This window comes from Salmo salar, chromosome 18, assembly GCF_965601325.2.
Source record: "Salmo salar chromosome 18, fSalSal1, whole genome shotgun sequence".
Classification (NCBI taxonomy): Eukaryota; Metazoa; Chordata; class Actinopteri; order Salmoniformes; family Salmonidae; genus Salmo; species Salmo salar.
In genome coordinates, this window is record NC_138308.1 from 98,762,067 (window position 1) to 98,776,160 (window position 14,094).

Here is a 14,094-nt window from a genome sequence, read left to right on the forward strand (position 1 = left end):
TATGGCCCCTTGTCAAAAGTAGTGCAATATATTGGGCAGGGTTTCCCAAACTCGGCCCAGCTGTGTAGTGCCAAGGGGCAAAAAAACAACACAAAGCCTGATATATAGAGACTCTGAGCCGCTGAATCACCAGGAAATTAATCCTCACAGTGTAGTAAAACCTCTTAGAAGTGTCATTTGTACGCTGCTACCAGTAAAATAAAGTTAACTAGTTTCATTTTGAATGTTCTTTTTTATCTTGGTGTGCTGAGGTAGGAAGAAAGGAGCTGGGGGGGGGAAAGGGGGGGGGGGGTTGTTTACTTTTGGCATCATGTGAGTGGGGAGAGGAGGGGGAGAGGAGGGGGAGAGAGAGGAGGGGGAGAGAGAGGAGGGGGAGAGAGGAGGGGTGGAGAGAGAGGAAGGGGGAGAGAGAGGAGGGGGAGAGGAGGGGGAGAGAGATTAGGGGGAGAGAGAGGAGGGGGAGAGAGAGGAGGGGGAGAGAGGAGGGGTGGAGACAGAGGAGGGGTGGAGAGAGAGGAGGGGGAGAGAGAGAGGAAGGGGGAGAGAGAGGAGGGGGAGAGGAGGGGGAGAGAGATTAGGGGGAGAGAGAGGAGGGGGGAGAGAGGAGGGGTGGAGAGAGAGGAAGGGGGAGAGAGATTAGGGGGAGAGAGAGGAGGGGGAAAGGGCAGACCGATCAACGTTTGGCAGGAGGGGCTTTGGTGAATTTTGTGTTATCATGACTGTGAGAGAGGGAGGGACGGGAGAGGAGGAGGAGGAAGAGAGAGAAGAGAAGAAGGAGGAAGAGAGAGAGATTCAACAAGAGGAGAAAGCTCAGTCAGTACCACACCGCTGAGAGGAACTCTACGCTAGAACACTACTCTTCTCCTCTAATCCTCTACAGAGCCAGATGAAGCCAAGTGTTCGTTCTTCAAACAGATTAGCATATGGAGACATAAGGGACATCTTTAAAGGACTGTGCTACTTCTGCTCTAGCTGAGTTTGAGAGACCAGACACTCAAACAAGGTGAGTGACCGTCTAAATGTATTAAGTTATTCACCAACAAAAACAAGTCATACATCTGTCATGTAAGTAGTTGTTATGACAGGGGTGTCAAACCCTTCAGGACCAGCAGAGAGACAGCCCTCATCCAGGACCAGCAGAGAGACAGCCCTCGTCCAGGACCAGCAAAGAGACAGCCCTCGTCCAGGACCAGCAGAGAGACAGCCCTCGTCCAGGACCAGCAAAGAGACAGCCCTCGTCCAGGACCAGCAAAGAGACAGCCCTCGTCCAGGACCAACAGAGAGACAGCCCTCATCCAGGACCAGCAGAGAGACAGCCCTCATCCAGGACCAGCAGAGACACAGCCCTCGTCCAGGACCAGCAGAGAGACAGCCCTCGTCCAGGACCAGCAGAGAGACAGGAATTGATTTTGACACCCCTGGCATTGCATACTGTATGACTACAGTACAAACTGTAATATATGTAGGTAGGTCATAAAGAGCTACATTAATATACACATGTAGGTTATAAGCGGTTATAAAATGTGCTGCTGTATTTATTAATGTCACCAGATGGTAGATAACTATACAGTAGGAAACACAGTACTGGAGAGAGAGACTGCAGGTCAGGGACAGAGGGGGAGAGAGAGAGAGAGAGAGACAGGGAATCCTCCCAGACTGCAGGTCAGGGACAGAGGGGGAGAGAGAGAGAGAGACAGGGGATGCTCCCAGACTGCAGGTCAGGGACAGAGGGGGAGTGAGAGAGAGAGACAGGGGATCCTCCCAGACTGCAGGTCAGGGACAGAGGGGGAGAGAGACTGCAGGTCAGGGACAGAGGGGGAGAGAGAGAGACAGGGAAGGAGAGAGAGACAGGGAATGCTCCCAGACTGCAGGTCAGAGACAGAGGGGGAGAGAGAGAGAGACAGGGAAGAGAGAGAGACAGGGAATCCTCCCAGACTGCAGGTCAGAGACAGAGGGGAGAGAGAGAGAGAGACAGGGAAGGGGGAGACGGGAGATGAGAGACGAGGGAGAGAGAGAGAGGGACGATGCTCCCAGACTGCAGGTCAGGGACAGAGGAGGAGAGAGAGAGACAGGGAATCCTCCAGACTGCAGGTCAGGGACAGAGGGAGAGAGAGAGAGAGACAGGGAATCCTCCCAGACTGCAGGTCAGGGACAGAGGGAGAGAGAGAGAGAGAGAGACAGGGAATCCTCCCAGACTGCAGGTCAGGGACAGAGGGGGAGAGAGAGAGAGACAGGGAATGCTCCCAGACTGCAGGTCAGGGACAGAGGGGGAGAGAGAGACTGCAGGTCAGGGACAGAGGGGAAGAGAGAGAGAGAGACAGGGAATGCTCCCAGACTGCAGGTCAGAGACAGAGGGAGAGAGAGAGAGAGAGGACAGGGAATGCTCCCAGACTGCAGGTTCAGAGACAGAGGGAGAGAGAGAGAGAGACAGGGAATGCTCCCAGACTGCAGGTCAGAGACAGAGGGGGAGTGCGAAGAGGGGGATAGGATCAAGAGAGGGGGATAGGAAGAGAGAAATACAGGAAATAGAGAGAGAGACAGGAAAGAGAGAGAGAGAGAGAGAAGATAGAAAAGGAGGGGGAGAGAGAGACAGGGGAGAGAGAGACAGGAGGGAGAGAGACAGGAGAGAGAGAGACAGGAGGGAGAGAGAGGCAGGGGAGAGAGAGGGACAGAAGATAGAAAAAGAGGGGGGGAGAGAGACAGGGGAGAGAGAGAGAGAGAGAGAGAGAGAGACAGGAGAGAGAAAAAGAGGGGGGGAGAGAGACAGGGGAGAGAGAGACAGGGGAGAGAGAGAGGCAGGGGAGAGAGAGACAGGAGGGAGAGAGAGGAGAGAGAGAGACAGGAGAGAGAAAAAGAGGGGGGGAGAGAGACAGGGGAGAGAGAGACAGGGGAGAGAGAGACAGGAGGGAGAGAGAGGCATGAGAAAGAGAGAGACAGGGGAGAGAGAGACAGGAGAAAGAGAGAGACAGGGGAGAGAGAGACAGGAGAGAGAGAGACAGGAGGGAGAGAGAGGCAGGGGAGAGAGGAGAGAGAGACAGGGGAGAGAGAGACAGGAGAGAGAGAGGTGGGGGGGAAGAGAGACAGGGGAGAGAGAGACAGGAGGGAGAGAGAGACAGGGGAGAGAGAGACAGAGGAGAGAGAGACAGGAGAGAGAGGTGGGGGGAGAGAGAGACAGGGGAGAGAGAGACATGAGAAAGAGAGAGACAGGGGAGAGAGACAGGGTGGAGAGAGACAGGAGAGAGAGAGGTGGGGGAGAGAGAGACAGGGGAGAGAGAGGCAGGGGAAAGAGAGAGAGAGAGAGAGGAGGGAGAGAGACAGGAGGGAGAGAGAGAGAGAGACAGGAGGGAGAGAGAGACAGGAGAGAGAGAGGTGGGGGGAGAGGGGAGGGAGAGAGACAGGAGGGAGAGAGACAGGAGGGAGAGAGAGACATGAGAAAGAGAGAGACAGGGGAGACAGGAGAGAGAGAGGTGGGGGGAGAGGGGAGGGAGAGAGACAGGAGGGAGAGAGACAGGAGGGAGAGAGAGACATGAGAAAGAGAGAGACAGGGGAGACAGGAGAGAGAGAGGTGGGGGGAGAGGGGAGGGAGAGAGACAGGAGGGAGAGAGACAGGAGGGAGAGAGAGACATGAGAAAGAGAGAGACAGGGGAGACAGGAGAGAGAGAGGTGGGGGGAGGAGGGGAGGGAGAGAGACAGGAGGGAGAGAGACAGGAGGGAGAGAGAGACATGAGAAAGAGAGAGACAGGGGAGACAGGAGAGAGAGAGGTGGGGGGAGAGGGGAGGGAGAGAGACAGGAGGGAGAGAGACAGGAGGGAGAGAGAGACATGAGAAAGAGAGAGACAGGGGAGACAGGAGAGAGAGAGGTGGGGGGAGAGGGGAGGGAGAGAGACAGGAGGGAGAGAGACAGGAGGGAGAGAGAGACATGAGAAAGAGAGAGACAGGGGAGACAGGAGAGAGAGAGGTGGGGGGAGAGGGGAGGGAGAGAGACAGGAGGGAGAGAGACAGGAGGGAGAGAGAGACATGAGAAAGAGAGAGACAGGGGAGACAGGAGAGAGAGAGGTGGGGGGAGAGGGGAGGGAGAGAGACAGGAGGGAGAGAGACAGGAGGGAGAGAGAGACATGAGAAAGAGAGAGACAGGGGAGACAGGAGAGAGAGAGGTGGGGGGAGAGGGGAGGGAGAGAGACAGGAGGGAGAGAGACAGGAGGGAGAGAGAGACATGAGAAAGAGAGAGACAGGGGAGACAGGAGAGAGAGAGGTGGGGGGAGAGGGGAGGGAGAGAGACAGGAGGGAGAGAGACAGGAGGGAGAGAGAGACATGAGAAAGAGAGAGACAGGGGAGACAGGAGAGAGAGAGGTGGGGGGAGAGGGGAGGGAGAGAGACAGGAGGGAGAGAGACAGGAGGGAGAGAGAGACATGAGAAAGAGAGAGACAGGGGAGACAGGAGAGAGAGAGGTGGGGGGAGAGGGGAGGGAGAGAGACAGGAGGGAGAGAGACAGGAGGGAGAGAGAGACATGAGAAAGAGAGAGACAGGGGAGACAGGAGAGAGAGAGGTGGGGGGAGAGGGGAGGGAGAGAGACAGGAGGGAGAGAGACAGGAGGGAGAGAGAGACATGAGAAAGAGAGAGACAGGGGAGACAGGAGAGAGAGAGGTGGGGGGAGAGGGGAGGGAGAGAGACAGGAGGGAGAGAGACAGGAGGGAGAGAGAGACATGAGAAAGAGAGAGACAGGGGAGACAGGAGAGAGAGAGGTGGGGGAGAGGGGAGGGAGAGAGACAGGAGGGAGAGAGACAGGAGGGAGAGAGAGACATGAGAAAGAGAGAGACAGGGGAGACAGGAGAGAGAGAGGTGGGGGGAGAGGGGAGGGAGAGAGACAGGAGGGAGAGAGACAGGAGGGAGAGAGAGACATGAGAAAGAGAGAGACAGGGGAGACAGGAGAGAGAGAGGTGGGGGGAGAGGGGAGGGAGAGAGACAGGAGGGAGAGAGACAGGAGGGAGAGAGAGAGGTGGGGGGAGAGGGAGTTATTTCATTGTTTATGTGTCAGTAATTGAAACAGGATGAATCTTAATGACTCTGTTAGGACAGTAGGGGGTTGGACAGTTAGTTTCAAGAAATAGAAAGTACAAGAAAACCAAGTTCAGAAGTAAAGGTTTGTGTCCCTCCACAAATCCTGTCCTTCGTCATATTAGTAATATTCCCTCTCCTTTTCTCCAGAGGACCTGTGGAACCTCTCTAGTGGAATCCTGAATCACTGTGGAACCTCTCCTAGTGGAATCCTGAATCACTGTGGAACCTCTCTAGTGGAATCCTGAATCACTGTGGAACCTCTCTAGTGGAATCCTGAATCACTGTGGAACCTCTCCTAGTGGAATCCTGAATCACTGTGGAACCTCTTTAGTGGAATCCTGAATCACTGTGGAACCTCTCTAGTGGAATCCTGAATCACTGTGGAACCTCTCCTAGTGGAATCCTGAATCCCTGTGGAACCTCTGTAGTGGAATCCTGAATCCCTGTGGAACCTCTGTAGTGGAATCCTGAATCACTGTGGAATCTCTCCTAGTGGAATCCTGAATCCCTGTGGAACCTCTCTAGTGGAATCCTGAATCACTGTGGAACCTCTTTAGTGGAATCCTGAATCCCTGTGGAACCTCCCTAGTGGAATCCTGAATCACTGTGGAACCTCTCCTAGTGGAATCCTGAATCCCTGTGGAACCTCTCTAGTGGAATCCTGAATCACTGTGGAATCTAGAACTATCCTGCCTGGAATCCTCCATCTCTTCCCTGAACTGTTGAATACGTTCTAGAACAGGTTCTAGAGTCAGAATGGGTTCTACTGTTCCTGTTTGGTCCATGTTGTTCGTACTGGTGGTGTTCCAAGCCTTCACAGTGGGACGGTGTCAGAGCCGCCCTGCCTCAGACCTCTATCCAGACTTCCACAGTACAGACACCCCCCTGGGTCTACTACTGAACCCCCAAGAGCCCTCCTCATCCCTGGGACTGATACAAGACACCACATCCCTGGACCTCCATACCCCCATCTCATCCACACCTTCTCCTGACCCTGACCGTGGACACCAACATCTCAAACATGGACCCCGTCACTCCTCTTCCAACACGTCGTCTTGGGTAATCCGTGTCCAGCCCATAGTACCCCCTGTCTGCCACCAGGTGACCTTCATAAAGACAGCCTTTAAATACATAAATACGGTGATTAGCTGTGTGATATTCATGGTAGGGATGGTGGGAAACGCCACTCTACTGAAGATTATCTACCTGAATAAGACAATGAGAAATGGACCCAACGCCCTGATAGCCAGCTTGGCCCTGGGGGACCTAATCTATATCACCATAGATATACCCATCAACGTTTATAAGGTAAAAAAAAACTTTTTTCTTTTTTTTACAGATGCCGTATCTTAATTTGATGATCATTATTTTTCCTGCACAGAAAGAAATGCAAGCTTTTAGTGTATTCAATTTTAAAATAATTATTATTTTTATTTTTTTTAAAGGTTTATAAAGTTTGTAATTTCCACTTTGACATGTCGGTCTTGATTTGCTCTCACGAAATATGTATCAACCCCTACAAAACATGTCCATGAATTATAATCAGCGTTTCCTGAAGCTGCAGGACTATTTTCACTGCTGTGAGAAACTGGCTCAAATTGGCTCAATATAACATCTATATCTCACAAACTGAACTCTGGACCCCGAAGCCAGTACCACTGCTTGTTTTCATTGTTCCTCTCTAATCAGGGGACCTTGGACCCCAGGTGGGTGCAATGCTTCTCACATTTGTGTCAAGTCGGCTGCATGTCCTTTGGGTGGTTGGCCATTCTTGATACACACAGGAAACTGATGAGATTGGGGAAAAAAGCCTGCAGCGTTGCAGTTCTTGACACAAACCGGTGCACCTGGCACCTACTACCATACCCCGTTAAAAAGACACTTCAATATTTCTGTCTTGCTCATTCCACCCTCTGTCTGTCTGTCTGTCTGTCTGTCTGTCTGTCTGTCTGTCTGTCTGTCTGTCTGTCTGTCTGTCTGTCTGTCTGTCTGTCTGTCTGTCTGTCTGTCTGTCTGTCTGTCTGTCTGTCTGTCTGTCTGTCTGTCTGTCTGTCTGTCTGTCTGTCTGTCTGTCTGTCTGTCTGTCTGTCTGTCTGTCTGTCTGTCCTCCACTTTGTATCAATAGTGCCCTTTGGACATCTATGTCAGAGTTCCATAGTCATCTCTCCCAGCTCTGTCTGGTCTCTAGAGAACAGTTCATCTCTCCCAGCTCTGTCTGGTCTCTAGAGAACAGTTCATCTCTCCCAGCTCTGTCTGGTCTCTCTAGAGAACAGTTCATCTCTACCAGCTCTGTCTGGTCTCTAGAGAACAGTTCATCTCTCCCAGCTCTGTCTGGTCTCTCTAGAGAACAGTTCATCTCTCCCAGCTCTGTCTGGTCTCTCTAGAGAACAGTTCATCTCTACCAGCTCTGTCTGGTCTCTCTAGAGAACAGTTCATCTCTCCCAGCTCTGTCTGGTCTCTAGAGAACAGTTAATCTCTCCCAGCTCTGTCTGGTCTCTCTAGAGAACAGTTCATCTCTCCCAGCTCTGTCTGGTCTCTCTAGAGAACAGTTCATCTCTCCCAGCTCTGTCTGGTCTCTCTAGAGAACAGTTCATCTCTCCCAGCTCTGTCTGGTCTCTAGAGAACAGTTCATCTCTCCCAGCTCTGTCTGGTCTCTCTAGAGAACAGTTCATCTCTCCCAGCTCTGTCTGGTCTCTAGAGAACAGTTCATCTCTCTCAGCTCTGTCTGGTCTCTCTAGAGAACAGTTCATCTCTCCCAGCTCTGTCTGGTCTCTCTAGAGAACAGTTCATCTCTCTCAAGCTCTGTCTGGGTCTCTAGAGAACAGTTCATCTCTCCCAGCTCTGTCTGGCACAGGCTGCTAGAGACACAGTTCATCTCTCCCAGCTCATGGTCTCGGTCTCCAGAGAACAGTTCATCTCTACCAGCTCTGTCTGGTCTCTCTAGAGAACAGTTCATCTCTCTCAGCTCTGTCTGGTCTCTAGAGAACAGTTCATCTCTCCCAGCTCTGTCTGGTCTCTCTAGAGAACAGTTCATCTCTCTCGAGCTCTGTCTGGTCTCTAGAGAACAGTTCATCTCTCCCAGCTCTGTCTGGTCTCTCTAGAGAACAGTTCATCTCTCGCTCAGCTCTGTCTGGTCTCTAGAGAACAGTTCATCTCTACCAGCTCTGTCTGGTCTCTCTAGAGAACAGTTCATCTCTACCAGCTCTGTCTGGTCTCTAGAGAACAGTTCATCTCTCCCAGCTCTGTCTGGTCTCTAGAGAACAGTTCATCTCTCCCAGCTCTGTCTGGTCTCTCTAGAGAACAGTTCATCTCTCCCAGCTCTGTCTGGTCTCTCTAGAGAACAGTTCATCTCTACCAGCTCTGTCTGGTCTCTCTAGAGAACAGTTCATCTCTCCCAGCTCTGTCTGGTCTCTCTAGAGAACAGTTCATCTCTCCCAGCTCTGTCTGGTCTCTAGAGAACAGTTCATCTCTCCCAGCTCTGTCTGGTCCTCTAGAGAACAGTTCATCTCTCCCAGCTCTGTCTGGTCTCTCTAGAGAACAGTTCATCTCTCCCAGCTCTGTCTGGTCTCTCTAGAGAACAGTTCATCTCTCCCAGCTCTGTCTGGTCTCTCTAGAGAACAGTTCATCTCTCCCAGCTCTGTCTGGTCTCTAGAGAACAGTTCATCTCTCTCAGCTCTGTCTGGTCTCTCTAGAGAACAGTTCATCTCTCCCAGCTCTGTCTGGTCTCTCTAGAGAACAGTTCATCTCTCTCAGCTCTGTCTGGTCTCTCTAGAGAACAGTTCATCTCTCCCAGCTCTGTCTGGTCTCTCTAGAGAACAGTTCATCTCTCCCAGCTCTGTCTGGTCTCTAGAGAACAGTTCATCTCTACCAGCTCTGTCTGGTCTCTCTAGAGAACAGTTCATCTCTCTCAGCTCTGTCTGGTCTCTAGAGAACAGTTCATCTCTACCAGCTCTGTCTGGTCTCTAGAGAACAGTTCATCTCTCCCAGCTCTGTCTGGTCTCTAGAGAACAGTTCATCTCTCCCAGCTCTGTCTGGTCTCTCTAGAGAACAGTTCATCTCTCCCAGCTCTGTCTGGTCTCTCTAGAGAACAGTTAATCTCTCCCAGCTCTGTCTGGTCTCTCTAGAGAACAGTTCATCTCTCCCAGCTCTGTCTGGTCTCTCTAGAGAACAGTTCATCTCTCCCAGCTCTGTCTGGTCTCTAGAGAACAGTTCATCTCTCCCAGCTCTGTCTGGTCTCTCTAGAGAACAGTTCATCTCTCCCAGCTCTGTCTGGTCTCTCTAGAGAACAGTTCATCTCTCTCAGCTCTGTCTGGTCTCTAGAGAACAGTTCATCTCTCCCAGCTCTGTCTGGTCTCTCTAGAGAACAGTTCATCTCTCCAGCTCTGTCTGGTCTCTAGAGAACAGTTCATCTCTACCAGCTCTGTCTGGTCTCTCTAGAGAACAGTTCATCTCTCTCAGCTCTGTCTGGTCTCTAGAGAACAGTTCATCTCTACCAGCTCTGTCTGGTCTCTAGAGAACAGTTCATCTCTCCCAGCTCTGTCTGGTCTCTCTAGAGAACAGTTCATCTCTCCCAGCTCTGTCTGGTCTCTCTAGAGAACAGTTCATCTCTCCCAGCTCTGTCTGGTCTCTCTAGAGAACAGTTCATCTCTCCCAGCTCTGTCTGGTGTTGCTTGGTGTTCTGATAATACTGGCCTAAAATAACACAGTGAGACTGACCACACACGCGTACCCATGTCGCACGTACACACACACATGAACGCATACACAGCACATACATACACACACTGAACATGTTTTGTTTTGTGATAAACAAACCAGAGGATATTTGTTTCATTCCAAACATTGACGTTTCAAACTGTCTGTCAAACTGTAGGTCTGTCTATGTCACTATTCTCTACATAGTCCACTACCAGAGTTGGTTATAAGCAGTACACTAAACAGGGAATAGGTGTCTAAGTGGTTTGGGAATATTTTCCTCCAGTGTTTAGATTTAGCTGTTCCCTTCTCTGGGTGAAAAACCTTGGACAGAACTCTCCTCTCCTCTCCTCTCCTCTCCTCTCCTCTCCTCTCCTCCTCTCCTCCTCTCTTCTCCTCTCTTCTCCTCTCCACTCCTTTCCTCCTCTCCCTCTCCTCTCCTCCTCCTCTCCTCCCTCCTCTCCTCTCCTCTCCTCTCCTCTCCTCTCCTCTCCTCTCCTCTCCTCTCCTCTCCTCTCCTCTCCTCTCCTCTAATCCTACCCTCCCCTCCTCTGTATTTCAGCTCCTGGCTGGCTCATGGCCGTTTGATGACAGCTCCGTTGGTCTGTTCCTCTGTAAACTGTTCCCCTTCCTGCAGAAAGCTTCTGTTGGCATCACTGTACTCAACTTGTGTGCCCTGAGCGTGGACAGGTAAGACACACACACTGACGCACACACACACGCACGCACGCACGCACGCACGCACGCACGCACGCACACACGCACACACACACACACGCACACACACACGACACACACACACACACACACACACACACACACACACACACACACACACACACACACACACACACACACACACACACACACACACACACACAACCACGGTCACCTCCACACTAAGCTCAACCACCATGGTTTTGTCCCAAAGGACACCTAGTAGTGCACTACATAGGGAATAGGAGGCCCTTTGGTCCCTGCTAGAAGGACAGGGAACTGAACTACATTGATGTCAACATCATCAGGGTGTGTGTGTGTGGTGAGATGATAAGTCAAATAGTGTATGTGTGTTAAGGTAACCCTATTGGTAGTGTATGTGTGTTAAGGTAACCCTATTGGTAGTGTGTGTGTGTTAAGGTAACCCTATTGGTAGTGTGTGTGTGTTAAGGTAACCCTATTGGTAGTGTATGTGTGTTAAGGTAACCCTATTGGTAGTGTATGTGTGTTAAGGTAACCCTATTGGTAGTGTGTGTGTGTTAAGGTAACCCTATTGGTAGTGTATGTGTGTTAAGGTAACCCTATTGGTAGTGTGTGTGTGTTAAGGTAACCCTATTGGTAGTGTGTGTGTGTTAAGGTAACCCTATTGGTAGTGTGTGTGTGTTAAGGTAACCCTATTGGTAGTGTATGTGTGTTAAGGTAACCCTATTGGTAGTGTGTGTGTGTTAAGGTAACCCTATTGGTAGTGTATGTGTGTTAAGGTAACCCTATTGGTAGTGTGTGTGTTAAGGTAACCCTATTGTTTTAAACAGGAACGTGACCATACGGACCTGCATGCTCAACCCACAGACACCATTCATGACGGTGAGAGGGGGGGAGGGGGGGGGGGTGGGGGTGGAGGGGGGGGGGTGGGGGTGGAGGGGGGGGGGGGGGGGGGTGGGTGGAGGGGGGGGGGGGGGGGGTGGGTGGAGGGGGGGGGGTGGAGGGGGGGGGGGGGGTGGGGGTGGGGGGGGGGGGGGTTGCGTGTGTGTTTATGCATACGGTTCATTCTGAAAGTATTCAGACCCCTTGATTGTTTCCACATTTTGTTACGTTACAGCCTTATTCTAAAATGGATTCATTTGTTTTTTTCCCCCTCATCAATCTACAAACAATACCCCATAATGACATCACAATACCCCATAATGACATCACAATACCCCATAATGACATCACAATACCCCATAATGACATCACAATACCCCATAATGATATCACAATACCCCATAATGACATCACAATACCCCATAATGACATCACAATACCCCATAATGACATCACAATACCCCATAATGACATCACAATACCCCATAATGATATCACAATACCCCATAATGACATCACAATACCCCATAATGACATCACAATACCCCATAATGACATCACAATACCCCATAATGACATCACAATACCCCATAATGACATCACAATACCCCATAATGACAAAGCAAAAACAGGTTTTAAGAAGTTTTTGCAAATGTACTAATAAAAAAAAACTGAAATATCCCATTTACATAAGTATTCAGACCCTTTACTCAGTACTTTGTTGAAGCGCCTTTGGCAGCGATTACAGCCTCGAGTTTTCTTGGGTATGACGTTACATGCTTGGTACACCTGTATCTGGGGAGTTTCTCCCATTCTTCTCTGTAGATCCTCTCAAGCTCTGTCAGGTTGGATGGGGAGCGTCGCTGCACAGCTATTTTCAGGTCTCTCCAGAGATGTTCACTGTATTCACTGTATTTAGCCTCGATTTTTATTTTACTGTTGCTGTTATTTTTTGTTATTTGTTTCTTTTATTTTCTATTTTTTACTTAACACGTTTTTCTTCTTAACTTCTTAAAGCATTGTTGGTTAGGGGCTTGTAAGTCAGCATTTCACTGTGAGGTCTACTACACCTGTTGTATTCAGCATTTCACTGTGAGGTCTACTACACCTGTTGTATTCAGCATTTCACTGTGAGGTCTACTACACCTGTTGTATTCAGCATTTCACTGTGAGGTCTACTACACCTGTTGTATTCAGCATTTCACTGTGAGGTCTACTACACCTGTTGTATTCAGCATTTCACTGTGAGGTCTACTACACCTGTTGTATTCAGCATTTCACTGTGAGGTCTACTACACCTGTTGTATTCAGCATTTCACTGTGAGGTCTACTACACCTGTTGTATTCAGCATTTCCCTGTGAGGTCTACTACACCTGTTGTATTCAGCATTTCACTGTGAGGTCTACTACACCTGTTGTATTCAGCATTTCCCTGTGAGGTCTACTACACCTGTTGTATTCAGCATTTCACTGTGAGGTCTACTACACCTGTTGTATTCAGCATTTCACTGTGAGGTCTACTACACCTGTTGTATTCAGCATTTCACTGTGAGGTCTACTACACCTGTTGTATTCAGCATTTCACTGTAAGGTCTACTACACCTGTTGTATTCAGCATTTCACTGTAAGGTCTACTACACCTGTTGTATTCAGCATTTCACTGTGAGGTCTACTACACCTGTTGTATTCAGCATTTCACTGTGAGGTCTACTACACCTGTTGTATTCAGCATTTCACTGTGAGGTCTACTACACCTGTTGTATTCAGCATTTCACTGTGAGGTCTACTACACCTGTTGTATTCAGCATTTCACTGTGAGGTCTACTACACCTGTTGTATTCAGCATTTCACTGTGAGGTCTACTACACCTGTTGTATTCAGCATTTCACTGTGAGGTCTACTACACCTGTTGTATTCAGCATTTCACTGTGAGGTCTACTACACCTGTTGTATTCAGCATTTCACTGTGAGGTCTACTACACCTGTTGTATTCAGCATTTCACTGTGAGGTCTACTACACCTGTTGTATTCAGCATTTCACTGTAAGGTCTACTACACCTGTTGTATTCAGCATTTCACTGTGAGGTCTACTACACCTGTTGTATTCAGCATTTCACTGTGAGGTCTACTACACCTGTTGTATTCAGCATTTCACTGTAAGGTCTACCTACACCTGTTGTATTCAGCATTTCACTGTAAGGTCTACTACACCTGTTGTATTCAGCATTTCACTGTGAGGTCTACTACACCTGTTGTATTCAGCATTTCACTGTAAGGTCTACCTACACCTGTTGTATTCAGCATTTCACTGTGAGGTCTACTACACCTGTTGTATTCAGCATTTCACTGTAAGGTCTACTACACCTGTAGTATTCAGCATTTCACTGTGAGGTCTACTACACCTGTTGTATTCAGCATTTCACTGTAAGGTCTACTACACCTGTTGTATTCAGCATTTCACTGTAAGGTCTACTACACCTGTTGTATTCAGCATTTCACTGTAAGGTCTACTACACCTGTTGTATTCAGCATTTCACTGTGAGGTCTACTACACCTGTTGTATTCAGCATTTCACTGTGAGGTCTACTACACCTGTTGTATTCAGCATTTCACTGTAAGGTCTACTACACCTGTTGTATTCAGCATTTCACTGTGAGGTCTACTACACCTGTTGTATTCAGCATTTCACTGTGAGGTCTACTACACCTGTTGTATTCAGCATTTCACTGTAAGGTCTACCTACACCTGTTGTATTCAGCA

General features: G+C 49.6%; 1 protein-coding gene across 1 annotated transcript in view; it reads left to right on the top strand.

The window, feature by feature from the left end:
* Positions 1 to 738: 738 nt before the first annotated feature.
* The window catches only part of LOC123732445 (endothelin receptor type B), an 18,091-nt gene continuing 4,735 nt past the window's right edge, over positions 739 to 14,094 (top strand). The window contains exons 1-6 of the mRNA XM_082964606.1: positions 739 to 1,003; positions 1,104 to 1,466; positions 5,206 to 6,366; positions 10,316 to 10,443; positions 10,685 to 10,692; positions 11,261 to 11,334. Of these exons, the coding sequence (XP_082820732.1) occupies positions 5,815 to 6,366; positions 10,316 to 10,443; positions 10,685 to 10,692; positions 11,261 to 11,334 (762 nt within the window). The 5' untranslated portion in view covers positions 739 to 1,003; positions 1,104 to 1,466; positions 5,206 to 5,814. The remainder of the gene's footprint in view (positions 1,004 to 1,103; positions 1,467 to 5,205; positions 6,367 to 10,315; positions 10,444 to 10,684; positions 10,693 to 11,260; positions 11,335 to 14,094) is intronic.